Raw genomic sequence first — 27,693 nt, forward strand, 5'->3', positions numbered from 1 at the left:
TTTAAGACAATTATGCGTTTAATTCAGCATTTGACACACTGGATGTAAGAACCATCTTAGTAACACAAATAACTAAAACATTTCTCGCAACCATAAAAGTCAAGCTAGAGTTTGTCTCTCCGTTTTTTTTTTTAAGTGGAAGTCTGCCTTTGGCCTGGGAGGCGACAGACAAACTGTACAGATATAAATTCAGTTAAAAAACGAAAAGTGGAGCAAAATCGTCGTGGTTGATTGACCTGGCGACCTCCTTGTTAGATCCATATGCATGATGATCTGATAATCCGTCTTTAAATAACATTTTCATAATAACTTTTATAAAACATCGTTCATTTCCATTCTGCGCCAACTCAGACCACTTCATTTATTCCTGGTATATATTTGACTACAGACAGCGACCTAATTCTGCTTGAAAGCGAACTTCTGCAGTTTTTTTTTGAAGTTCTAAAACGCACGCCTGGCACTGCCTGCCTGAAGGACTTTGGGATGTTCTTGTGGTTTTGTCTTGTGCTAATTTCCTGGTGGTATCCGACTTAACAGTAATTTTAAAGTCAGCCCAGGCTCTCTTTTCTTATAACCCACGAACTGTCATTAGCTGTAAGGTTGTTCTCAGGTCCTAGCACGGCTATCGAGTTGGGAACGTCTTGGGAGGCCAGGTACCTAAACAAAAAGCACAAGCCTTTAGAACGAAATAAAGGCTCATAACACAGAAACGTGACAAAACAAGAGATACTCACGTGCGTGTCACGTGGATGACGTCATCCCTGGTCACGCTGAAAAGCCGGTCTCTATTGGTTTGGCGCATGTCATCTGTCACGGCTTGGGTGAAGTACAGCATGCCACGGTTGCTAGGGGATACTGGTTTGTCAACCTATGAGACGATAGCAGCAACGTTCACATTAAATAAGTTTTTTATTATTATTATTATTATTATTTTATTATTATTATTATTATTACAAGATCATTGAGTCCCACGAAATTAAGTTAAAGTGACGCGCACCTTTCCTTTGGTAATTCTATACGATCCTAGTGGTGTACTATTGCCAGTGTGAAGCAACTACTCCCGGGGGGACCAAAAGTTGGGGAGGCCCGCCCCAGTTCAACCCTTACCAACTACAGATCGACCCCGATACCCTGGACCCCCTACCTAGAGACATGGCGTGGACTTGATGACTTCTGTCTGTGGACCATTGCGTCGTAAGGCCCAGGCAGACAGATTCCAACCCCGTACTTAACCCGTATCCCACCCAATACCTGAAGCCGAAAAGCCCCGGGCGGAGCCCCCGAAGGCCTATAGGGAGACCCCCCCGGGCAACTACTCCCCTACACTTTATCATTTTTTGCCCTAATAGTTTGCAGATCCCATTTATACACCTCCCTGGAGAGAATGAAGTGTCTTGCCTAAGAACAAAACGCAATGACACTTCAGCGTTTGAATCCAGATCGCTCGATCTGAAATCCAACGCGCTAGCCAATAGCCCACCGCGTCGCTCGCCACTCCTTTGCCATTCCACGGTTTTTGATTAAACAAGTGGGACATACGGAGTTTCATGGCAACGTGTTATGGCGGGAAATTAAAAAATTGCCTTGTCGAGCTCACCTCTTCACGTCACGTCAGATTTTGGTTGGTCAAAGCAAAGGGAACCCAAATTTTGTCGAGTGGCACTGTGTGGCCAGGCGCCGGATTAGCAATAAAATTAAAAACAAAAACAAAATGTCACCAAGCAAAAAAGAAAATCCTAGAAATTTCACCCTTTTTTCACAAGACGGCCTTCTTGAAAGAAAGACTTAGTTTTCAGTTCAATGAAGTCTTGAATTTAACTCTTACTTCTGCAAAGACGGAAAGTTTAGCTTCCTCGATGTCTTGATCTGTAAACTTTCCGTCAAGTGCCCACTGGACGGAGTTCTCAAACGCTGACAGCGTGCCCTCGAAATTAGGATCTCTGAAAAAAAAATACAGATTGAAAGATGACACGATTGAACTTGGTGTTTCCATAAATGTTGTTTGTGCGCAGCAGGGACCCTTGTGGCAGAAGTATGTCGAGCTCTACAAACTCATCTGTACCCTAAGAAGGCGGCTGATCAACTTGAAATTAACTAAAACAGTCTTCCCGGACACGTTTTGTTGAACCGATCACACTTATTTATTTTATGTCGTTATTTCATTTGTCTTCTTCGCAGTTGTCAACAACACCCCCTCTCCCCAAGTTTCTGTTTCATGAAGCGAAATATTAACACGTGACAACTGAACAGACGCATGAGCTTAACGAAAACTCTAACATCAGCATCTAAACTCTCCTAACTATTTTGATGCATTTTTATAATTCTCTTTAGCTATCAGTCAAGATTGTCTTCTAAGATAATGAGGTCCTTCATTGTTATGACTTGCTTACCTTGCCTTACTCTTTTATAACAAAGTGAATTAATCGCTTCTGGTTTTTACCTGTATGAGAAGAAAGAGAAAATGCCACCGCCAATCTTTGCACCACTGCCATATGCTCCGCCTTTTTCCCTAAAAAAAAATTCCGTAAAACTGAATGAACGAAAGAAACGAGCCAACGAGCTATGCGGGGACAAACGAACGAGCGAATGAACGTATTTTATTCATTTTCTGTTGTATTGCGTCCACAAATCTGAGAATTGCCTCAATGGAAAGCTTGAACGCGTCTAATTTATCCATTCAGTGGAGAATATATTTTATGTGGTATAATGGTACTTTTTTCCAATATGGCTGCAGAATTTTGTAAATGGCAACTCAACTGAAAAAGACAAAGCAAAATGATATATATTTAGTGACAAAGTTGAAAAAAATCCTCTGCTCGAGCTATTCGTACCTTATTTCGCGGTGAAGAAACTTCGCAGAAAGCAGTTTGGCCAGGATTCTTAATCTAAAAAAACAAGAAAGAAAATTAACAGTCGGACAGTTGAAATATAAATATTTGGAGTTCAGCATGATGTAAGACTTGTTTTTTTCCTGCGACTTTAGAGCATTTTCTTGAGTGTGTAAAACCAAAACCAAAGTAATTACTCGGCCAATCACAAAGAACACAGACAATCCAGTAAACCAATCAAAACGAAGCAAATACATGTCGCCGACACGAAGCGCGGGAAAACGTGCGCGAGCGCGTCATGATTGGTTTTGGTTTTACTTCTGATTGGCGAGAGTGGCGCGAGGATTTTAAACCAATCACAAAGCGAGTAATGCAAAACCAAAGAAAACGCTATTACTTTCGACACTCAAGTGAAAACCGCTCTATATACACAAATGCGATACGATTTCTGATTACATCACTTACTTTGGGAAGTCCTGGTGAGTATAGGGCACTGTAGGAAGGCACCTGCTGATGTAATTGACTGGGAAAGGCATCTCATAATGGGTCTTTACACCACTCGGCTGGTAGTCTGGGAACTAAAAACAGAGGGACTTGTTATCGGTCTGAGTCTCCTCGCAGCCGCTATCTTGATCGTGACGAAACGCTTCTCAGAGCGTTGCGTGTCCATCCGAATAAGAGCCGAACAGTAGATTACATTAGTCCGAACAAGTAGCTTTTTGCTTCTAACTGACAAATGCATCGGGCGTTTCACTGTCAACAGAAAATTGTTAAAGTAGCTTCACCCGTAGGTCGTGCTATATTAATCATAACTAAAACAAAGTTCTTGAATCTAATTGGTTATCAGCAGGTCCAACCTGAAAAGTTATTGGACCGTTTACGCGTCATTTACGTGCGCTGTTATTTGCCAGTTTCACCGTAATGGGTTACATTTCTCCGGCATGGATAACAAAAACAAACTGAAAGACTGTCCTTTTCAAGTGTATTATCCAAACGCCAAAACCTTTCCCCTTCCCCACCCCTTAAATGTTTTTTATAGCTGCGACAAATTGTGCTTAACAAATTTGAATTCCGTTTCGCGGTCATGCGAATTTGCTTACCATTCGTACAAATAGAGACCGAATTTAACACTAGTCCGGGACTTTCTATTGTCACTATAACTTATCAGTAAGCCTCAAACTTTTGTAAAAATATTTTTTTAAGACCTTTTAGAGACATTTGTCATCGTCAGTTACATTGTTAACTCTGAATTTACATTTAAGTCTGTATAAAAGATTAACAAATTCGGATCCAAATTTAGCATTGTTACTGACTGGGGTAATTTAAATGTGCTGGCAAAATATACCAGGAATTGCCCTCTGAGCGTGAGCACTGGAAAGGAAATCAGGGACCACACGAGGCAAAGAAAAATTCTTTGACCCTCGGTAGGATTCGAACCCGTGACCTCCAGATAAGATCACCGTTGCTCTACCGACTGAGCCACGAGGCCAGACAGGAGCAGGTCGTGGGTATGAGCAGTATCAGCCAACCCCAGTTCCATATGCGATCCAATACCTTAACATGAGATGACTCCTCGTATATGCTACTGGGCAGCGAATCACAGAAGCCTTCTAAAGCATTTTCAACCGCTTGTCGACCTTGAGCTGTAGTGTTCACGGCACACCTGCAATAAAAACCCGTCAGCAAGAAAAAACAAAAAACAAGACAACAACAAAACACAACACCAGACAAACATTTGCGTTGCTCGCTTCTGTCTGCGCAGAAACTTCAACTCAAGAGGCCAGTTAAACAGGGTTCGTACTCTTTGAGCTTTCCAGGACCTTTTCCATGTCCTTTCATAGTTCCATAACCAAATTTGGCCTTCGATTGTGGGTCTTACTGACTAACATATTTTGTACAACCAACATCATTTCAATGACTTTTAATGACCCACACTTTTATTCGATGAATTCCAGGCCGGAAAATAAAGTTTTAAAATTCTGACTTTCACGGTTTTCCAAGACCCGTACGAACCCTGGTTAAAGAAAATTTGGAAGCAATTCGACAGTCCAGAGGGTTTAACGACCAGTTTTCGGTTATTACAAATTTCACTTAAAATCCAGGAATCGAGGAAAGGCCGTTGGACAAAGAGTTGGGAGTAGGGATAGCACAGTGGTCAGAGCGCTTGCTCACCACCAATGTGGCCCGGGTTCGAATCCCTGACCCGGCGTCATATGTAGGTTGAGTTTGTTGTTGGTTCTCGTCCTTACTCCGAGGATTTTCTCTGGGTACTCCGGTTTCCCTCCCACCACAAAAACCTACACTCCAAACTCTAATTCGATCTTCGATGCACACGTGTACGCTTTCTAACGAGCTTCTGAGGGCTCTCCTGTGTTACGTGGGTAGAAAAATTAGATTTTTTACATTACGTTTACAAAAGATGTTATTCAAAATGTGTTTCTCACCTGAATTGCGTCCCCTCCAACACGTTCACTGCTATAGTGCCGAATTTCTCGATAACTGGAGTCAAGTCTTCCATTTCGGCGATGTTTTTCATAAACAGGACCTAAATAACACATAGAAAATGTCACATGCTATTACAGTGTGGTGGGTCTTAAGACCTTCGGCAAGCAAACTGGCAAATCAACTGCTTCACGGATTGTTCAGAATCACGTAACTTAGCTCCGGCAAACACAAATTAAAGTATTTCAATCCATCGTTACCAGTTACATGTTTCCCCTTGCTTCACAGTCGGTAACATGTTTTCCCGCGCTCACAGCCGGTTACGAATTTTCCCGTGCGTGCCATCGGTTCATGTTTTCCCACGCTGACAACCGCTTACATGTTTTCCCGCGCGTATAACCGCTTACATATTTTCCCGCGCTTACAACCGCTTACATGTTTTCCCGCATTTACAACCGCTTACATGTTTTTCTGCGTGTACAACCGCGGTTACTTGTTTCCGCGCTCAGAACTGGCTACATGTTTTCCCGCGTTTACAACCGGTTAGACATGTTTTTCCTGCCCTTACAACCAGTTATTATAGTTTTTTCTATATAGTTGATTCCAACTGATTCTAATCGCGTGATATGATTGGTCTGTGATCAGTTTTGATGTTGGGTGGTCAACCAAACGATGAAATTTCTCTCTCCTTCTTTTTTACTCAAACATTTCCTGTTATTTCTGTACATTTCCCAACATATATCTAGGTGCCATCCACAAATTCACTCCAAAATGTTTGCGTGTGCAAGCGTGTATATATGTGATAAGTACCTGAGAAAGTCCTCCAAACTGCTCACTAAGATGTGCTGCAGGAGACAGGGAACTAGCTGCCAGTGCCATCGCGTACAAGTGTCCTGCGTTTGAGACGGACATCGCTAGGTCTGAGGCGAGCATGTTAATGAGTGTGCGCAGACGTTCAGTGTTGTTCAATGTAGGTCTGCAACAGATTTTGGACAAGATAAAATACTGTCTGCTTTGTCCTACGACACAAATGGAGACTGAAGGAAAAATGCTCGAATTAACAGCACCAACCTGGAAAATATTTCTGCCCACAAGTAGAACATGTGAGGAAGGTTCTTGTCGAGGCAGTGAGAGGAAAATTCAAGACCCTGAAATGCAAAAACTCATCAACAAGCTCACAAAAATGGTTTGGATTTCTTTATCAATTTATTTCAACTCGTTTCAAAACGTTATCGTGAAGGTTTGTTCATGTCAGTTGCAAACATGATTTAAGATGGCGAGCAAAGTCCTTAAACAAAAATCACAATACTCTTCTGTCATATGTTTTGATCACTTCATTTACATCTTCCCCTACAAAAACATCATTGTTATCTGTTATCTTCTGCTTCGTGAACCAATAGCATGGCTAGCTCAAATGAGCAGAAAATGCCCCCTCCCCCTACAAAGGTAAGGAAGTAACCCCACCCCGCCCTTATCATCTCTTGATAGATAAATGGTAACATCAATCTACCCACCCTCGTTTCCAATATATCCCTCACACCTCTCCCCCAGATATGATTATGATGCGCTGCTCCCCACCCCACCCTCACCTGTTCAAAAGCTTTCATATCACTGTGGTGGGTAGAGATGTGTGTTGATAGTGACATGCCGCCTGTCCTCATCTCCATCAGCTGGGACAACTCACGGTAGTTAAGGTTACCAGCACCCATCCTACAACAACATAAAAAACCATGTTGCACGAGGCAAACACATTGCAAGTTGCAGAGGGGTGTCACAACTTGCAACGCACCCGTAACGAACGATCGTCTTGAAATGCTGTGCAAGCAAGCTACAAAAGCTACAGAATAGAGCAGCCCGTGTTTTGACCTTCTCAAACTATGACGCGCACGCTGGTGATTTATTTGAAATTCTAGGATGGGAAAATCGGATCAATTTAGGTTTCTGGGAAACTGCCCACCTACCCCTCCCCAAACCTAACATTAACCCTTAGTTATCGCTTTGGGCAAAATGTTAGGTTTGGGGAGGGGTAGGTGAGCAGTTTCCCAGAAACCTAAATTGATCCGAAAAATCTAGCTCGCCAGCAGCAAATTCAAAGAGCCACGATGGTTTACAGGTCTCTGCACGGGTTGGCTCCAGACTACCTATCATCTAAATTTGAAAAACGAAAACCGCGTACAACCTAAGGGACTCTGAAAACAAACTCAATGTTCCATTACCGCGCACTAACTATTACAAAAACAGCTTTACGTACAGTGGCGCCATCTTGTGGAACAGTCTTCCTATTAACGTAAGATAAGCGGAGTCCCTTGGGCAATTTAAAAAACTAATTGAACGAGTACTCTAGGGCACGGCATTCGTGGAAAGCAGCTTTTTATTTTTGTACATATATTTTTATATTTCCCCTCTTTCTTGTATATATATTATAATTAGATTGTTGTATGAAGCTGATGAATTTGACCGTGTTTTAAATAAAGATTATCCAACCATCAAGCAATTGGCAAATTGGCTTATTCAAGTTGCGATTTAAAAAATGGGGCGTTTCAATTGGATTTTTGGCAATATTCTTAGTTCCTTCTCGCTAAATAAACCCTTGTTTGCAAAATGTTTATCATGTAACCGACTTTTTACGGCATTTTTTTCATGCAATTCGTAACGGCTCTTCTTCCATTAACAAGAAAATCCATAAGGGACCTACTTGGTTAGGATGAAGCAGAAGAGAGGAAGGTAATCCCTGAAATCATCAGGTATGTCGGTAATACTGGAAATGGCACGGAAGTATGTAATATCATTGGTAGGCTGTTCACAATACTGCACAGGAACACCAGCTGTTGGTAAGACACATATACGTATTAACAATTCACTCGCAGAGTCAAGCCTTGATTTAAAGCAATTAGGGTGGTTTCAACTTTTGATTCTTTGAGAAAAACCCTGGCTGGTGTGTGACCGTTAAAAAACCTAGTCTGTCAATATTCACATAAAACTACTGAGCAGTACTTTCATGTCGTACTGTTTATTATACTGTACTATATGTGGTCTAACTTGTAAACTTGGCTCTAGTGTGTAAATATTCAAATGAAAGCTATCGAGCGGTTCTTTCATGCGGTGCTGTTTATTATGCTATACAAGGCACCTGGTTTTAACTTAAATTCCCTGTATAAAACCTTAGTATGTGACAAAACACCACAAAAAATAAGATTTATGAGGCAAGCAGAGAGTTTTTGCATTGCTTAAACGTGAACGAGATATTGGCAGTAAACCAATGTTAAGTGGCGCAAAAATGGCATTCATGTGTCCTTCCGTGCGGTTAGTGGAAAACAAGTTACTCAAACGATTGAAGGTAATTCACGGCGGCTTGCCACTCAAAAGTATCACAAGTGTTTTCACGTTGATTAATTATGTAGTATCATCACAGGGGGCCCAAACAAACTGTTTGTGTATGAACTGTGCACATTTACATTTTTATAGAGAATGTATGGAATTTACCGAATGGTTTGTAGAATTGCGTATGATGGTGCAAAATATTAACAAATTTGTGCTGAATAAATGTTAAGTTTCCCACCTTTTGTGTGGTGTCGTTCTTTTGGCTCGAAATGGCGAATTTGTGTCAATTGAAGGGTATTTTACTTTCGCTGTTTATTATACATCTAATTATATGGAAAGGGTGGAAACTCCAACAGCTCCAAAGTAGAACACTTCCAGCGCCGAGCCGATTTTCGTCCTGATAATCCCATCGCACAGCTTTCAAACTACGCACCAGAAAAGAGGAAGGCTTGACGAATCTTCTCGTATCATTTGATCGAAAATTTATTCAAACGGTCAGGAACAAGCCCTCAAACGAAAACGGGTATCCAAAATTTTTAAGCCGTCCGAATGCGTAGCACCAATTTGTGGTGGCGAAGGGAAACGCTATTCCCCAGCCTCTTTGTGGTTGGATACAATTGAACAATGGTCGTTCAAGATTTTGTTTCGTGGATAGGGAGGCAAAGGCAAAACCAATACTCAATAGTATTGGGAGTGATGTCAATTGTGCGACACAACCTAAGGACCCTCGCGCAAATGGCGATTACGACGGCGATGCCGAAAGCGATGCATTATCATTTAAATATCGTCATTGTAACTTGTATGCGCCGAAGTTAAGGAGTACGCCGTCAGGGCTCAAAATAATTTCTGGATACTGACCGGTCATGTTGACCGGCCAAATTAATTTTTGCTCGGTCATGTCTCGTTTTTGACCGGTCAAAATATTGCGTATTTACTTTGAAGCAATAGCCTATTCTGACAAAAATTTCGCCTCGTTAGCTAAAACGTTGTTAAAGAGTATAAGCTTAAATGTTTTGATCGCTAAAAGTGTCATTTTATTATGTTCGCCTTTTGAATTTCTTTTCTTCTGTGTTCTACTTTACATAAAAAGTATAAAACAAAATGCTCAGTAGCCGTAATGTTATGTTACTCTGCATAGTTTTACATTAGTTAACGACTTACGGGTGGAGGCGATCTTGGTTGTAAGCACATTCACGTCCTCGACTTTTAGATATATTTCCTGTATCATGTGATACCAATATCTCATTTCAAGCTAGGGGATTAACAAAATAACCGCCGAGAAAAGATTTCACATTCGTCCACAACGCTGAGAAACCAGGCCTTTCATTAAGGGTGTGCTGGAAGTTTAACATTTCTTCACTGCAAAGTTACAGACTCGTTGTTCATCGAGCTTCCTATAAGATGCCCTCTTTTAAAAGTTCTCTTTCTTCAAGACTGCCAAGAGTTGGGCAAGAAAGCCTACGTCGCTTCGCATTTCAAAAATCATGGATCTCTTTAAGTTTTCAACGTCACCTACATGAGAGAAGCCCGTCTGATTGAGAAGCTGCTGAAAATCAAATATACTTACGGCAAAGTATTTTTTAAGTATTTTGTCAGCAGACATGTGGACACGTTCAGTTGCGAAATAGGCACAGTTTACAGGAACATTGCTGGCTTAACATTCAAAGCGTTTAATGATTTTATTATTTTCTCATGATCTTGCTGGTGAAAAACGCGCTACGAACTTGTACTTTCTAAAGGTGCATATAGTTTTTTAAATCCACTAACGAGTGCTATTTTTCTCGGCCCGCCTGACAATTGAAACTGTAATTGCGTACGCGTGTTAATAGCAGACGTTGATTGGTGCGATGCTCATCGTCGTCTGTTTAGCGTATTTACAGACGTGTATGTTTCCTGTTTTATTAAAGCAAACGACTAACAAATCCGCAGAGCGTGACCGTCTCATCTGTTCAGTCTACAAATTTGTGACTGCAAGCTGCTATGATATTTTATGATTTTACTCTAAAATTTCAAGAAATACTGCGAATAATTTTTGTATGTTATTTATTTGAAAGCTGTGTACGCGACCGGTCAAAATGACCGCCGAACCAAAATCAAATCGTCATTTTGGCCGGACATTGTCCTTTGACCGGCCGTTATTTTGAGCCCTGGCCGTTGACGTCTGTTTATTTACTTCCAAATACACTCTTCCCGAAACACCGCTCGCACAAACAATGAAAACCTTTTTCCCTTGTATAGCAGTTGACTGTTGATAGCCTTCCCCACAAAAGATTTCCCTGTTCCTCCCTCCCCAGTTACAAGAATATTGTGCCCAGCTTCGGCTATGTGTAGGATTTGAGATTGTTCAGAAGTCAATGTTTTCGAACCTAGAAAATGAAGACTATTTTAGTGATTGCAGCCATAAATGTTTAAAAAAATCAAAAACAGAAAGAAAAATAAAGGAACTCAAAGTCGAGTACCTTGCCATGTCCCGAAAGCAGCCCACTTTCCGCAAAGTCGCGATCGCCTACATTTTCTCCGGCTACGAAAGTCGTGATGGAGTTCGCGGGGTTTTCCCAATCAGTCGGACCTTAACATAAGAATAGCAAATCACAACAACGGTTTTGCACGAGAGTTTCACATGTGGGTGTATTGTTTTGCAATCTCTGCAAAACAACTAGGCGAGATGACTAAAGTCTGATATTTTTTTCTAGGGCTGTAAAATATTTTTTTCGTTGAAAAGTGAACCCTGTCTTTTAATTGAAGCTAGCTAGCTTTAAAAATGAAACTCATACCGACTAGATGTAGGTACTTACTCGTTTCTTAAGTCAGTATGAATATTTCATAATTACTTCGCCGCATACAAGTTACAATGACGCATATTTAAATGATAATGCATCTCTTTCGGCATCGCCGTCGTAATTGCCATTTGCGCGAGGGTCCTAAGGTTGTGTCGCACCATTGGCATCACTCCCTATACTATTGAGTATTGGTTTTGCCTTTGCCTCCCTATCCACGAAACAAAATCTTGAACGACCATTGTTCAATTGTATCCAATCACAAAGAGGCTGGGGAATAGCGTTTCCCTTCGGCACCACAAATTGGTGCTACGCATTCGGACGACTTAAAAATTTTGGATACCCGTTTTCGTTTGAAGGCTTGTTCCTGACCGTTTGGATAAATTTTCGATCAAATGATACGAGAAGATTCGTCAAGCCTTCCTCTTTTCTGGTGCGTAGATTGAAAGCTGTGCGATGGGATTATCAGGACGAAAATCGGCTCGGCGCTGGAAGTGTTCTACTTTGGAGCTGTTGGAGTTTCCACCCTTTCCATATAATTAGATGTATAATAAACAGCGAAAGTAAAATACCCTTCAATTGACACAAATTCGCCATTTCGAGCCAAAAGAACGACACCACACAAAAGGTGGGAAACTTAACATTTATTCAGCACAAATTTGTTAATGTTTTGCACCATTATACGCAATTCTACAAACCATTCGGTAAATTCCATACATTCTCTATAAAAATGTAAATGTGCACAGTCCATACACAAACAGTTTGTTTGGGCCCCCTGTGGTATCATAGGTACACAAGAGCTAAAAGGAAAAATTCCAAAACTGATCTCAAACTGTCGATAACCTACCAGAAATGTAGTGTTCCAGGGAGACTGGCTTGATGCTGGGATCAATATCTAAAAAAAATATGAAGAATAAAGGAGATTCAACTTAAAGGCGATTACTTAGAAGTCTTCAGGAATTACTGATGTTCTTTTGCCTCATCAGACAACAGGGCGTAAATTCAAAATTTCATGGCATCGATAAATAAACTATCACTTACCAGAAATAATCATCTTTGGAAGACAGGACACATCTTCTGTAGCATTCTGTAGTTCAGCCAATTCGATATCTGACAAGGTAGGAAAGATGAAGTTTAATTTACGAAAGCTAAATAGCTTACCATCCGACGTTTACTTCGTTTTAACTGTTTTAATTTAAAAGGATTTTAATCCCCGAATCAAATAAGAAAGAGAATGGATGAGAGTTTTCGCTTGTTAAAAAAGGCAGAGGATGTCAACTCCCAGAACGTTTGACCGTGCGCAGTTGAAAGTCGATTAGAGTCGAAGAAAATTTCGTCCAGCTCTCACTGAAAAACATGTCAGACCGACAGTACAATCAACTCTCGCCTTACGGACACCGCGCTATTGAGAACACTCGCTATTATGGACAAAATCCAGATCCCCGGCAAAGGTTTCACTGGAAATGACTCCCGCTATTACGGACTCTCACTACGGACACAAAACGACGCCCCGAGCGTGTCCGCTATAACGAGAATTACTGCATTGTAAAAAAATATATACCAAGAAATTAATCTATCCTCTTGTAATACCTTAACTTACCTTTTTGATAAATATAGGTTTTGTCTTCTTCAGATAGACGGCTAACTTTGCTGTTAAGCTTTTCTTGTTCTTTTCGGTTTAGTTCTGTTTCATACTCTGGCTGTTGAAAAAGTAAAACTAAAAATGGCGTTTGTGATGATGCAGTGTAACTAACTGGTCGGTTTTTGAAATAAAATAATCAAATAACTGAATTTCAAAAGTATAAAATTGCACAGAAAATCTCACTAAAAAAATTCTGAAGACATAACTGCACGCAGAAAAAAATAGGATTACATGCATTTGTCCGCAGTAATTCCTCATTACTGACTTGTCCGTTTTTGATATAATACATTTTATCAAAACGCTGATTTTTTTAAAAAAGTCGATGGTTTGGAAAATCTCCAGTTCAAATTTTGACGAAGCTGAAGGTGGTTTAACATGATGGTGGTGCACACGTTCTTCTTTGGGCCAACAAACAACATTTAATTTCTCACAAGGTAGCCAAGCTACCCAGAGTAAGGCCAGTTTTTTGTTTTTTGTTTTTTTTGCTAGCGATATTTTGAAACGCGATATGGCATACAACTATGCTAATGGCAACCAAAATATTAATCACATGACATGCTTGCGATATTTCTAATAGAGTGTGTTCATGGCAGCCATATTGGAGGAGTGAAACAATAGAATGATTCTCCTTTGTGAAAAAAAATCATTTTTATGCAAATATCTTTTATTGTTTCACCCCTCCAACATGGCCGCCACAAACACTCTATTAGCCATCAACAAATAGAAACTCTTTGGAAGTCAACAAATAGGTGAAGTCAGACACTGCTTGTTAAAAGGACGGATAATGCTACCCACCGGAAAAATCACTATCTAGTGGATAGCATAGTTTGTTTTGTTAACACTTATCCACTGGATAGTGATTTATCAATAGGTTATTGAACATTATTAAAAACTAGCAATGGTATATTGCAAATCCTGCGTTTTGATTGGTTAACAGGCAATGGCATATGAGCTCATATACCATTGACCACAAATTTGGTAGCCGATACACGTCAACGAAAATAGCTGGGGAGCTCAAATATTGCAATTCTTTGGGCGTTTTTAATATAACAATTATTTCACTCGCGCTTGTGGGATATGATATCGTTATAGCCAACTTGGCGCTACGTGCCTTATTGACTATCTGCCATCTCATATCCAACGCACGCTCGTGGAATAATAATGTTAAATATACATACATCAGGATTCATGACAAGAGTGAGACAATGAGGGTTGTCTTTGAAACACTCTTTCACTTTATCTTGAAGGAATGGTCCACTTTCAAGTTTTTCCTGAAAAAAAAAAAATAAACATAAAAATTATATGCTAATCATTTGTGTTCTCGAAGGGTTCTAATGCTTTTAAGGCAGAGATTCATGAAAAAAAAAACGAACACTGCCATACCATGTCGTAACATAAAGCCATAAGGTACAGATACTCCTTGTTTTGTTGCCCTCAACTAATTCCTCCCTGCTTCGCATTCTTCTTTGAAGCTGCTGTTATTTCATGCCTACAAAAGCAGCTTTACAGTAGAGCTTTTGTAGCTCCCAGGAGGGGGTACTTGAAATTTGAAGTTATGGGGATGATCATAGGACTTTTTGGGGGTTAAAATGTTGGAATCCAGGATTTTTTGGGTAGGAAAATTTGGCAAGTTTTTTTAGGTGGCTTGATTTAAGAAGGGATTTTTTGGGTATTTAAAATAATCTAAAGATTTATGGTAGTGCCTTAGCTGCGTAGTAGTAATGATTTCATTTGTGTTATATTATTTCACATGTCTGGAAATTTAACGGGGGAAGAAATTTGGCATAGGATTTAATTTTAATTAAATTTAGTTAATTTGTGGTCCAGGGATTTTCTTGGGTTTTGTTGGAAGCCCTTGGGATTTGTTTGGGTCTTGATTTTTGCCCCCATTTGATCATGCTGTCACTTGAAATCCTGAGTACCCCCCTGGGTTGTAGCTACCAACCACAAAAGCTACTCCAAAGCTCACTTCCACCAGTTTTGATTGCTTTTGACCCAAAATATTAAATTTTTGATTTTTATTTTGATCAGGCAAAGTTTCATTGATGTCGTACCTTAAAGAGCTGTACACGGTCATTGATAAGGAGATAATCTGAAGGATCTGCACCGTGATTCCAAGCTGACATTATACCCTAAAATAAACAATGATTTAAGCTGGGCAAGTACAAACTTCAAGTAGATCGCATCATGAACAGTCACATCCTCAAATGAGATTATAGGTGGAAAACCGAGCATATAATGTGAAATGGTTGCCACAGACATCAGTTTTCAAAATTCCCTGCCTGATAAAAACTGACAGAAAAATACAAAATGTGACCAGATAAAGTAGCCTCTCTTCTGTTTCCCCCAAAAACACATAGATGAGACCACATTTTTTAACCTTTTAAAATTTAATTTTCCTTAACTTGAAATATTCCCTGACCTATGGCAACCACGTGTGACAGAATGACAACCCAGCCAAAAAAAGTTGAAAAATATTGTCAGGAGTTTGAGACAAAATACCGTAATCAGTCCAAGTCCAAAGTTACTACTCTGATGCTTTGTAGCCAGTTCCACCCTGTGCAGGGCTGCTTCTATCCTCTCAGATGGAAAACCTTCCCTGCAATCAATGAAATAAAATTAAACTGATAAGCCTTGGAGAGCATGGATGGCCCAGCGGTGAGAACACTCGCCTCCTACCAATGTAGCCTGCGTTTGATTCACAGACCTGGCATCATGTGGGTTGAGTTTGTTGTTGGTTCTTGTCCTTGCCCTTTGAATTTTCCTGCTGATACAAAAACCAACACTTCCAAATTCCAATTTGAACCCGGAATCAGTGAACAAATAGGCACCCTGTGAATATGCCACTGAAAATTCTCATTTATTTATTTTAATATTTTATAGAAATTTTTGCTTTTGTCATGATTGGCATGGTCATGTGACCAATCATGCACAAGTCATATAGCTCCAGATGGAGAATGTCTTTGTTTGTAAGAGGTTCACACTTACTCAATAACCTTGTCAAATGTTTTGTGAATGGTTTCCACAACCATTGGGTAGTCGTCTTTCTTGATGCCTTGAAGACCAATTGAAAATGAAGCATCTCTTGTTCCATTGTCATACCTGTGAGAAAAACATACATTTTCTTAGGAAAACAAAAAAATCAAACTGGTTTGAAACATTTAGCCAAACTGAAAATGAAATGTTAACAGATACTCACCCCACCCCTGGTGAGTAGTCTGAGCCAATATTTGGAGCAATGAGAGATTGGTAGAATGGCGAGTTTGGACCACTGATTAAGAGTGACGACAAAATGATCATAGTAAAGTTCTCAAATGCATCTGTGGTGCTGTTAATAAGACAAAATAAATGCAAGTCAGAATGACAAAGGACTAGACGAGTACAGTGGAACCAGAAAAAGGGTCTGCTGCTTTAATTGAGGAGAGGCTGCTTATGGACAGACTTTTACCCAGTCGCTTCTCTTGCAATATGAGCGGCGCGCAATGCATCAAGGGAAGGGTGAACTTACTTTTTCTGTCTCCTTCCCATCAACCTCTTCGAGCATAGCGAAAAACGACTGGGTACGAGTCTGGCTTATGGATGCGGCTAAAAATTTAATAATTGAATGTTGCTGCTACCATGGATAAATAAGTGTCTACATATGGGAAGTGTCCGCCTACCGAATTAAGGAATGTGCTAGTGGAGGTTTGACTAGCCTATAGATACTGAACAAACTAAATGATGAATAAAAGTTCCAGGTACTGCCTGGCACTTGGATGAATTGAAGTGAAAGATTTTAAAAGGGTAAAAAATGCCAAAAATATTGTTCAAAAGCCATAGGTTTCAGGCTCAGCCCTTCATCAGTGGTGTTTGAGCTTGCATAATTTTATGTTGTGTATGTTAAACAAGTTTATATAGATCTGAAATAAGGAAAATCTACTGAGCGAACAATTTAATTTATAGAACCATTTGCTAAGTTTGTGCATATATAAAGTACATGTACATCTATAGTATATCTCACTGACAAATACAGAGATGAGATATAGAGTAACAAGGATAATTAGGCCAAGTTGTGTGGTGGTGACAGTGGTGATAGAAGTTTTGACTAATCAGTTAATAATTTCTTGCTTTAAGACCCCCAAAAAATAAACTCAAACTAACAAATAAAATAACCATAATCCATATCTAGGGGCGTGGCTCACCCACCCCTCTCAATGTATAATTGAAGGCGTAAGCGCAAGAAACGCACTTTGTGTTTTGGCCAAATTGAAAATTCTCACAAACAACTCCAAATTTCGCACGCAAGTTCGTTTACGTGTGCTCAACACTGCCCTGTATCTAATTTTGCTGGTCTTTCCTTCGTTTTCGAAAAATAACACAATGCAAAAAGACATGGTTTTTGCTTGCGCGGCGTCTTTTGACTTTTCTTTTACAAACGATTAATAAAGGAAACCTTTTGTTTCTCAAGACGATGAAGTCAGCTAAATTTTTAGGGTTAAAGTCCTAGCCCTATCGCAAAAGGTAACCCCAAGGCCGTAGGGTCGGGATTAGAGTTTCAGATTAGGGTTACAGACTTAGCCCTAACGCAAAAGCCTAGCCCTAACGCAAAAAAAAAAAAGTTTAACACTAACCCCAAGGGATTAGGGAGTTAAGTTGTTTCAAGTTAAGTTTAGGATCAGAGTCAGCCTCAACCTTTTATAGATCGCGCTTTTAATGCAGTAAGCTTTCACGCCAGTTTGCTTGCAGCTAGCTTTTTCTGCAGTCTGTTTGCAGTTATCTAGTTTTTGTTGTTTCGGGCAAGACTATTCTACTCTGTTACCGTTACCGTTAGCTGTACTGAATTTGCCGAGCTGAAAGTGAAATAAAGACTGATTGTTGATTGAATACGCTTGCTCGTGTTGTCACATTATACTAGTTTTGCTTTCAGTTGAGTGCCGCCGGCTTGCTCTCACTTCTATCTCCACTCCTTACATCATCACACATCTACAAAATCCCGCGAAAACAAGATAAACTTATGAGGTTTTCGTTCGCACGAATCGATAGATTCATTGATGAATATTTAATGAGACACAGAAAATATTTTGCGAAGGGAAGGTGTCCTGGGGAACATATAAAGAATTTTTTAAAGTCTAAAACCAGGTCACTTCTCGGCAACTTTGTCGCGGCAGCACCCAAGCGGATCCTGCAAAACTCGCGTTGACGAAGTTCCCGGCAAGAAACCTCTTGTTTTAGACTCTCTATGCCGCCAGGCTCAAAACTACCTCGGTTTGTGCAACGTTTTTTCTGAAGCGCTGAACAGCGCTGTTGTACAAAACAAAGGCAGAAACATCACTCAGTTCTTCGAGCGATGCTGTAAACTTACGGGTATTCAGACTTAATGATGTCCTTCAACCACCTGGCAGCAGCACTTACGCTAAAACTAACCAAAGGCTTCAAATGATTTTCAGGAACAAACGGCCATTTTTTTTTTCTCTTTCCTCTCACATGACGCCTATCAGGTGACATCGCGTCACAATGTGTTCAGTCCAGTCCTTTTCTTAAAGCGAATCCTCAAAATGTTGGATAGGAACTAAAATCATGGCTCTGACACGTTTTTCAACCTCCCCGGACAGTTAAATAACGCTAGAAGGAAAGATTTACACGCGATGTGTCAAAAAACTCATGCTGCTGGCTGACGGTGGAGAACGTAAGCTTTGCAAAACGCCTTTGTTCTTTGCATACGTAATTTCTAAAAAACGAAGCTAGATTCAGCGAATTTGAATACAGATCAATGTTAAGCACACGTAAACGAACTTGCATGCGAAATTTGGAGTTGTTTGTGACATTTTTTTAATTTGGCCAAAACACAAAGTGCGTTTCTTGCGCTTAGGCCTTCAATTATTCCCCTTACAGAACTTTACATAAGACCAAAATGTCAATCATAAAAACTATAGGAGTGAGTGGTAGTAATGCAGAAAATAAAAGGAAAATTAAAAAAACAGATGAGATTTGTATGGAAATAAGTTACTGGATGGAAAGGCTCACAAAGTTGTTCTTCATCAACACCTGAGCGAAGTAAGGCTCATAAGAGAAAGTAACTTTAGAAGTGAGTTTTAAAATAAATTCAAAATGATAGATCTTGACATAAATTCATAAAAATTCACAAACCTTCCTGTTAAGTAATGCATTCCCACTGTTGTTTGCTTGTCTGGGTTTGCCGTCATTGGATCCGCAGGGCAGGTCACATGCTTTTCTTGCTAAGAGAAACACAAAGTTTACAACATTTGTATTAAAGAGAGCTTCATCCTAAGCACTCTGCACATTGGTTAAGAAGGAACAGCTCAAATGTCTGCAATGTGTTTGTGTCTTTGCAATGCATTATATTGTGTCTAGTTTGTATACTTGGACGTTGGAATAGAATACCCATGCTGATAACATATTGAGCAGAATGTATACGTAGAATTAATAATAATCATTAACAATTAATTATTAATTTTTAGCTCTCTGTACATATGATGCAAACCAATTATTGGCTTGCAATGGATGTGATGCAATCAATGCATGCAGGAAGCTGAAATATATATGTAACTGTCGCCATTTGCAGACATGCAGGCAAGCATAATAGTTACAGTTTTGAAATGAAAAAATTCACATATTATTCCACTGTTCAATCAGTTACATTTTGTACATGCACTTTCCACCAACCAAATAACAATAATTCACAAATAAACCATTTTTGAGTCATACTTACAGGTTCTGACCAGCGTGGTTCACGAGGAATGTCTGTTGTTATTGGAATCTTGTCAAAGTGATGCAGAACTTTATTCTCAATGTGTTCTAAATGGCTTTCAAGGGGTAAATCTCCATAAGTGTAGAACCTGCAAAGAAAATCGTAAGTGTTATAAATAGTTTAATTTATTATTAAATTTGATTGATATGTTCTGTTATAGTTTAATAGATGATATAATAGATTCTATGATATTGTCTGCTTGGAAAGGTTAAAAAACTGCTAAGCTCTCTGTTGGAAGTCTTTTTTCTAAGCCAAAACCCTACACTTAGATAATCATACTGTTTCTCCATTACGGAAACGCGCCCATTGAAAAGCGTCGCACGGGAAAATGCAAATAAGCTTAAAATTAAACACAGAGCATGCGTAACGTACTGTCAATCAAGTAATCCCCTGTGTAGGTCGATTTCTCAACCATTGTTTTTGCTAAGACGGCGGAAATAATAGACGGTAATTTGTGGTTAGTCCCGGGAGGCAAACGTAATTGTCAGTCGCCAATTTAGCGATTAGAAATTTGTTGTTTACACCTTTGCTCGGTGAAATTTTCACTCTGTCGATTGCCCTTTCTCTAAACAGTTGTTATCTTTCTTGTGAAAATGATTTCTAATCGGTTTAAATAAGGTTTCCCGATAAAATGAAAGTAAATAACACATGCAGCAAATTAAAGCGGCAAATTGTTTACAACGTGTGCCGAAGTAGCGAGAGCCACGAAATATTCGGTTGCCTTCTTTCCAAAGTGTTTCGCTTTAAACTTAACAATAATTCTCGTCGAAATTTTCGCTACAACAAAGATATTTTCATGGCTTTTGGCGAGCAAACCTGAAACAAAACTTGGAATGTGCGTTCACGATATTCACGCGTAATCGGCCGCTAAAATATAAACAACTTTATGCAAATTCCGTGTTAAAATTTGACCCGCGTATCGCGTAGCAAATTTCATTCGGTTTAGAACCGCTTTCTCTTGTTGACATAAAAAACTGCCTTCTTCACAGAAATCCGAGCTTTAAACAACAAGATTGACTTGGAAAGTTGCTAAAAACAGACTGAATTTCCAAAATTCGCACGATGTGTACGGCGCTTCGAATTTTGGTCGTGAAATATTACTTACGAGGTTTTGCATAAACTGTTCGATAAAAAGAGCTTGCCGACACTTCCAAACAATCGGCATTGTCCTCTAAAGGACTCAGGGGCATAGCATTCAACTCCCTTTTGGGAATTTGTCGCTTCAGGATCTAAAGAAACCAAAACCGTCGGCAGCTTTTGCAGTCTCGTTTCCAAGGCTTGGTGCCCGCAAAACGTCATGGGTACCCCACTTTTCCCGGGCGACACGTTTCAATGGGCGCCGATCCGTAATGCATATTTTTCCCATCACAGTGCATGGGCCATGAATTGACGGAAGAAAACTTGCTCTGCGCGCATGGATGGATCTTGAACTTCATTTATGAGAGGTATTTAAAAAATCTCAATTTATCAAGAAGTCAAACAATACAAATATAATATTCATTATTATTAACAATCATGTTAATGTTCACACCTGGAATTACTGGGATGATAATGTGAAGCATGGAAATCCTTTAACTGCTGCCACTAAAAAGCAAAAATTTAAAATAAATAATATGTATTGAAGTTGCTTTAGATGCCTGGTTGCAAAGTTTAGAGCTTCTGAATGCACAATTGCTGGTCAGGATAGTTTCCCTTTATATTTAAAACAAATGCAGCATGTTCTGGTTTTTATGGTGAATATAGTTTATACAATGTCTTTATTGGTTACTTTGGGAGGAATTGTGGTCGGTGATTAAATACATGATTAATCAGAATGTGTGATTGATTGACATGTACAACAATGACTAAGCAAAACCATCTATTAAAATCTACACAAGTCAAGTGTTATGAGGAATAGACCACTAAAATTATTTTTATTTGATTAAAAATTTTCAATTCAGTCTCAACTGACTTTTATTTTTCCTTGTCTAAATTAATTTCATGGGACACATGGTGGAATAATGGTTAGTGTGCTGGACTCTAGATTTGGCAGTCCTGGTTCGAGCCCTGGCCGGGGAACCTCATTGTGTTCCTGGGCAAGACACTTTACTCTCAAAGTGCCTCTCTCCACCAAGGTGTATAAATGGGAACCAGAGAATTTACTGCTGGGGGCTAACCCTGCAATGGACTAGCATCCCATCCAGCGGGAAAATATAGAAATATTAACAGTCACTTCATGCTGCTAGAACCAGGATAAGCTCTGGCCTGATTGAGCCACTAGGCTCAAACACAGACTTAACCTTAATTTCAAATCAGCAACAAATTGAAACCACAACACAAGCACTTACTGTAAGGTCTGGAATACAGAGAGGGTCGCCTCCACTATTGTTACTGTATGTGTGACTGGGTAACAAGTTCATCTGGGCATGATGAACAAATAGTGACTCGGGAGTTGACTGCAGAAATGACAGAAAATATGAAACATTATTGCTGCATGTTATGGTGTTGTTGTTGTTGTTTGACATTTTAATATGTACACGAGATTAGATTGATTATCTTAATTGTATATAAAATATTTTTGTATACTAGCAGAACCAGTGACAGAATTTCAAATAGTAATTGACTCCATCAGGGACTCCAGTTACTATCAAAATTTTAAAATATTTAAAATTAAAAGATCCTAAATTCAAGCCAATGCGATGATAGTTAATAACAATGTTGTTAACTAAAACAATGAATATATACTATTTATTTATTTATCTAGTATTTAATTTTTATTTATTTAAATTTATTTACCCCATCTTACCATGGCACCTTTCATTTCATTAAACACAACTCCTTTAAAGATCATTGGTGAATCAGGGTTTGACAAGTCTTCAGGTTCTAACCGCCAGCCTTCCTGCCTGGAACAAGAAAATACATATCCAATAGTCAAAGATTGTAGAACTGTAGAGACCACAGGGAGTATCCATATTAAGCTAATAAACAGAGGTCTTTATAAAGTGCAGTTCTGATTAATTCCATAACTGGAGAGTGCACTCCCTTGTTTGGCCTAAATGCGGACGTCCCATTGAACAGGGTGTGGTTTTAGTGTCTTTCATCTCAAACAGGGTATACAATTTTACTATTCAGAGACAAGGTATCTGTTTGTAGCTTTCTTGCTGGGAAAGTTGAACAGGGTATGCAAGCAGAAATTATCTCTGTAAGTTTGTGATTAAAGTTCTGTCTGAGAGAAGGCGTTGGACAGTACATCATAACAGAAATGCAAATGTGCATGTTTTTTGTAGTCTTGAAAAGAGCATGTAATACTTCAAAGCTGTGCTCTAAGAATAATTGCAGGACTGGAGGGTGCCCAAAGGCTCTTATGTAAGAAATCTTGGGTGTCCAGCTCTAAAAAGCTTATGATAACAAAGTTATACTGTAAGTTACCCAAAGACATATTAAGTAAGTTGCCTGTGGCTGGGCTCTGTAAGAGCACAGCTCTGATCGATACATGGGTTGTCTTTTTTAATAGGGTTGAAAGCTGACACAAAAATAATAAATCAGTAAAATAAACCATATTGGGGGACAATGCTATTGAGTATAACTACTGAGTTGGAGGAAATTATGAAAAAATTCTGAGCAAGCCAGCATTTAAATATGACACAAGTTCATTGACATTGCTATAATTATAATTAATAATACTGTCTAGTTAACTAACCAAAAATCCTGTTCTCTAAGTTGTGGAAAGAAGGCTGCGTCCAGATAAACAGACAGCAAGTTTTGAAAGTCTTTGGAGTTTTGTGTTGAGAAAGGATACATTGTGAAATCACTGGCTGCAAAAAGATTCAACACAAACAGTCAAAAGAAAAATGGGATACTCAGATAAAGTAACTTAAAATCTCATATTAAGTAGTGTGAGCATTTATGTTAGAACCAGGTGGGGAGTACTCAAAAATATTTTCCACAAAGAGGCTCTTTCTCGAGGTCCAACCCTTGCCCTTTCATATACCATTTTTGAGAGAAAAGGTAACCCTTTCATATACCTTTGGCATAAAATGGTACCCCTAATTCACAAACCTACTGAGGGGATACTGCATCCCTTTTCTTAATTTTTCACTTGAAGGTAAATGAACTGCTGTACGGAACTTTTGAAAAGCTGTAGTTTCAAACGTTAGTCTTTTGTCAGGAAAAAGTGAACTGAATGGCATCTTTTTCTATCCTATAGCGGAGCTCCCAGTGGCCCAAAGGGCGGTAGCAGAGCCCCATACACATAGAAAATTAACAGAATCATGCTTTTGGTTTTTTTATGGTCATCATGGCTAGCAGCATGGTTCATGGGCTCATGCACCTAGCGATAAATGACGTACATAAGTCACCCCAACATGGCGGCCATACTCCAGAAATAGGTTAAGGTTAGGTTAACGTCAGCTTACACCTTTTATATTGGACATCCATGTTATGGCCGTCAATTGACAGCTGTCAAAACAAGATATCCACTGACCAGTATTACATGACCATATTGTGGGCTCTGATTTAGAACTCATCAAGGTGAATGTTTTTTTAAGTTTATCGCTGACCAAGTAATGGTTTGCATTGGATCGCGGGCTCAAGACCTATATTTTTCAGTCAAAGGTCAGTAAATTCGGAGTTACAAAAATGGCAAAGTTAATAACCGGGGAGTGCTACTTTGAGGCTAAATCTATTTATTTAATATCTTATGAAATTACTGACACCATACCTGTAAAAGCATTCATGAAGGTAGAGAGAGATCGGTTGAGCATCTTGAAGAATGGATCTCTAATTGGATACTTCTGTGAGCCACACAAAGCAGTGTGCTCCAGAATATGAGAAACTCCTGTGCTGTCCATTGGAGTAGTCCTAAATCCAACGCTGAAATGGAAAAGAAAGTATTCAATTGAACAGCTTTTTAACAACTTGAGAATCAAATGACACTACCATGACTATGTGGTGTGTAGACACCCCAGGGGGGGTACTCCGGCTTGTAAATGACGGGGATGATCGAATGGAGGCAAAACTCAGGACCCAAAAAAATCCCTAAGTCTTCCGACATTACCCAAGAAAATCCCTGGACCAAAAAATAACCCCCCAAAAAATCCCTTGTCAAATTACACCTAAATTGCCAGGAGGGGCAATAATATAACACAAAGAAAATCATAAAAAAGTGAACGCTCGTGTTTATTTTTATTCATCATATCAAAATAGTTCAAGACCGTGCCAAGGCACTTCATTTCGTTTTTAATACCCAAAAAAGTCCCCTATTCAAATCAAGTCACCCAAAAAATACTTGCCAAATTTTCCAACCCAAAAAAATCCCAGAATCGAAAATTTCAAACCCAAAAAAATCCTTCGATCATCCCCGTCATTTACAAGCCGGAGTACCCCTCCTGGGGTAGACACCCAATGTCCAGAAAGCAATGGATATGATTCTTGTAGGGAGCTTGGAACTGTAGCTTGAATAAAGCAACTGGAATTAATTATTACCTGAAAACATTGTTGGAATCATCTCTAGCAATGTGTAAATGCCGAGCTCCTGTTTTGTCATGTGTCAGCTGCACAGACACTAAGAACAGTTCAGGTACAGGCACAACCTGTAAAAAAAGGTGATGTACACTCAGTCTGAAATTAGTACAGCTGTACATAATTATTTCTTTAATTCAAATTTATAATTTAACATGATGTATTGAACATATTGAATCAAAAAGATAAATCATAAGGTTAAGAAAAAATAGCCTCAGACAATTGTTAGACCAACTGGTGCATATATGACTTGTATCATCAGACTGAGGGTCTATTATTGAGGGTCGTACAGTGCACAGACCGCCACTCAAAAAGGCTTAGACTGCCAGAGTATAATGACCCTCCAGTCCAGTCAGATATGATTTTTCATACTGGTCTCACATAAACACAGTCCCGGGGAGGGGGGGGGGGTACTTGGGTAAATATTTGTTGGGTATGTGCCGCTGGCCTCTCAGAACCCCTACCCCATTATAGTCATATTCTATGGCCAATTATAGACCCCATCTTAGTCACTTTTGGGTAAATTTAATTTTTACGACCCCAACTTAGTCACTTTCTGGGAGCTGTTTGTCAAATATTGAACAACAGCAATAAATACGGTAACATTTTTTTCGGCGAATATTTCCGTTCATAAATCACAACTTGCCAGAATTTTCATACTCTCAAAATCCCGGAAAAGTGTGACCCGGCCCATTCTAGTCACCCTATAAAAAATGCTTGAAATGGCAACCCCATTATAGTCAGTCCAGTTGTGAAAATGCGACCCCATCCAGCGGCACATCCCCATTAGCCCATTTATAGGAAGTTCCCCCCCGGGAACACAGTATAGCCTATAGATTTAAAATTTTGCATTGAAACTGGTATATAAAACATAATCACTGTTATTACTGACAATACCTTATTTACTGTATATCCATGAATTCTATCCCCAGGTTTCAATTGACCTGTTCAATACAAATAATGCAATGGATAATGTAAGTCTGCAGTAGAGATTCAATAATGGTTTAAAATAAAATTTTAGTTGCTGAATAAAATAATGATCATGAGTTCTAAAATTAACATACTTGCAGCATCCAAAGAATTGTACTTGTTATCCTCCTTTAGTGCACAAAGACTGCGTTTAAGAACTGACCTGCCATTGTATCACAAACAGATGTGTATTATTTACAGCGGTTTCAGGTCGAGTGTTTTACAGTCTCAGTTGTCCCGTTTGTTGTTACCGTTGATTGATTACATCACGAGGCAAAAATTATGACATACATTGCTAGGGGGGAATGACAATGTTCTGTCTGGGAAAAAGCACGTTGTCAGTCATCCACGACTATTACTGATAGAAGTTATTCTTTTCGTAGACTAGTAGGAGTATTCTACCTTAATTTAAATTGCCATAAGATCCAAGACAAGAATACCTCTTCCAGTAAAAGTAACTGGTTAAGTGATAACGGGGTGTTTTGAGATGGAACATTGTCATTCCTGCCAAACAATATCTGTCATTTTGACTAGTAACATAATCAATCAACCATGACAATGAACATGTCCATTAAACGCTCAACCTGATGTACTGTATCAAATCAATTTTCTTTGTAAGAAAAAAAAACCATAAAAATTAGCCTGCAGTGCAGGCGTTTTCCATGGGCGCACATAGTACTAATTCGCAATCGAGTAGATTCCCACCCTAGGACACGTTTTTTCCTATCCCCAATCCTCTCCGGGGGTAGATTCCAAGATGGCACCCAATCAAAATGCATTCGAATATGCTCACTAAATATGCCTGCTTTGCAGGCTACTTAAAATACTCAAGACAAAGCCAGTATGCAAAGTTGAAAAATTTATATGACTGCAAAGACACGTTACATTGTGATAAGTTTATGGGTCATTTAGGCCATTGATGAGGTAAGTCGAGGATGCAGGCGGAGCAGCCCCCTCAGAAAACTTTCCAAGCCCTTCTCAGAAAATCTCGTCTACAGCAGAGAGGGTTGGGGGGGGGGGGATAGGGAGGGGGAATATAATCAGGAATGGCCCTCACTCCAGGCCTCATTCAAAATGCTGAGCACAAAGAGCAGTGCACAGTAGACTAAAATATAACTTGATTGAGCAAATCTCGTGACGAGGAATATTAATGCTCCCGAATAAGAGTTGAATTCAAAATCAAGAAATATGATGTAAGAACACAAGTACGCGTGAAAATGGTAATGTACGAGCACTCACCATTTGCAATGCCTTGAAAGATGATTCCACTGAGGAGAAAGAAGGCAACGGTTGGCTCTCCACATTCTTCAAAATTTCAGATCCTTGCACTTACAGGAAAGCTTATAGTAACTCCGTCAAATCTATTTTTTCTCTCATCATTTTCCGCGCTGCCAATATGCCAATGCCAATATGGCGGAAATTGACTTGGTATCCAGGCCTGGAAGAATGGAGCCCTTCACGGGTAGA

At 39.4% G+C, this 27,693-nt stretch overlaps 1 protein-coding gene across 1 annotated transcript; it reads right to left on the reverse strand.

Moving 5' to 3' along the window:
* On the reverse strand, nt 1-27,646 carry LOC144658668 (presequence protease, mitochondrial-like). Its single transcript, XM_078519131.1, has 31 exons — nt 27,466-27,646; nt 26,322-26,389; nt 26,155-26,201; nt 25,222-25,328; nt 24,458-24,609; nt 23,438-23,552; nt 22,544-22,640; nt 22,086-22,193; nt 21,290-21,342; nt 19,720-19,846; nt 19,137-19,225; nt 16,210-16,338; nt 15,999-16,112; nt 15,513-15,609; nt 15,065-15,142; nt 14,189-14,281; nt 12,969-13,068; nt 12,410-12,478; nt 12,216-12,263; nt 7,966-8,095; nt 6,860-6,980; nt 6,342-6,418; nt 6,081-6,246; nt 5,273-5,373; nt 4,383-4,491; nt 3,294-3,406; nt 2,832-2,885; nt 2,441-2,509; nt 1,826-1,940; nt 735-868; nt 1-657 (listed from the first exon to the last, which is right to left on the reverse strand). The coding sequence occupies exons 1-31, from the start codon at nt 27,528-27,530 to the stop codon at nt 549-551; spliced, it is 3,054 nt and encodes a 1,017-aa protein (XP_078375257.1). The 5' UTR covers nt 27,531-27,646; the 3' UTR covers nt 1-548.
* Nucleotides 27,647-27,693: the final 47 nt, after the last annotated feature.

Source organism: Oculina patagonica, chromosome 6 (genome assembly GCF_052425735.1).
Source record: "Oculina patagonica isolate OP01 chromosome 6, crgOcupat, whole genome shotgun sequence".
Lineage (NCBI taxonomy): Eukaryota > Metazoa > Cnidaria > Anthozoa > Scleractinia > Oculinidae > Oculina > Oculina patagonica.

Coding starts and splice junctions, on each gene's coding strand:
- LOC144658668 (XM_078519131.1), bottom strand. CDS start 27,530: ATGTGGAGAGCCAACCGTTGCCTTCTTTCTCCTCAGTGGAATCATCTT. Junction 19,847..21,289: donor TATCATCCCAGTAATTCCAG/GTGTGAACATTA, acceptor TTTTCTTTGCAG/GTTCTACACTTATGGAGATT. Junction 4,492..5,272: donor TTGGAGGGGACGCAATTCAG/GTGAGAAACACA, acceptor TTTTTATTGCAG/GTGTGCCGTGAACACTACAG.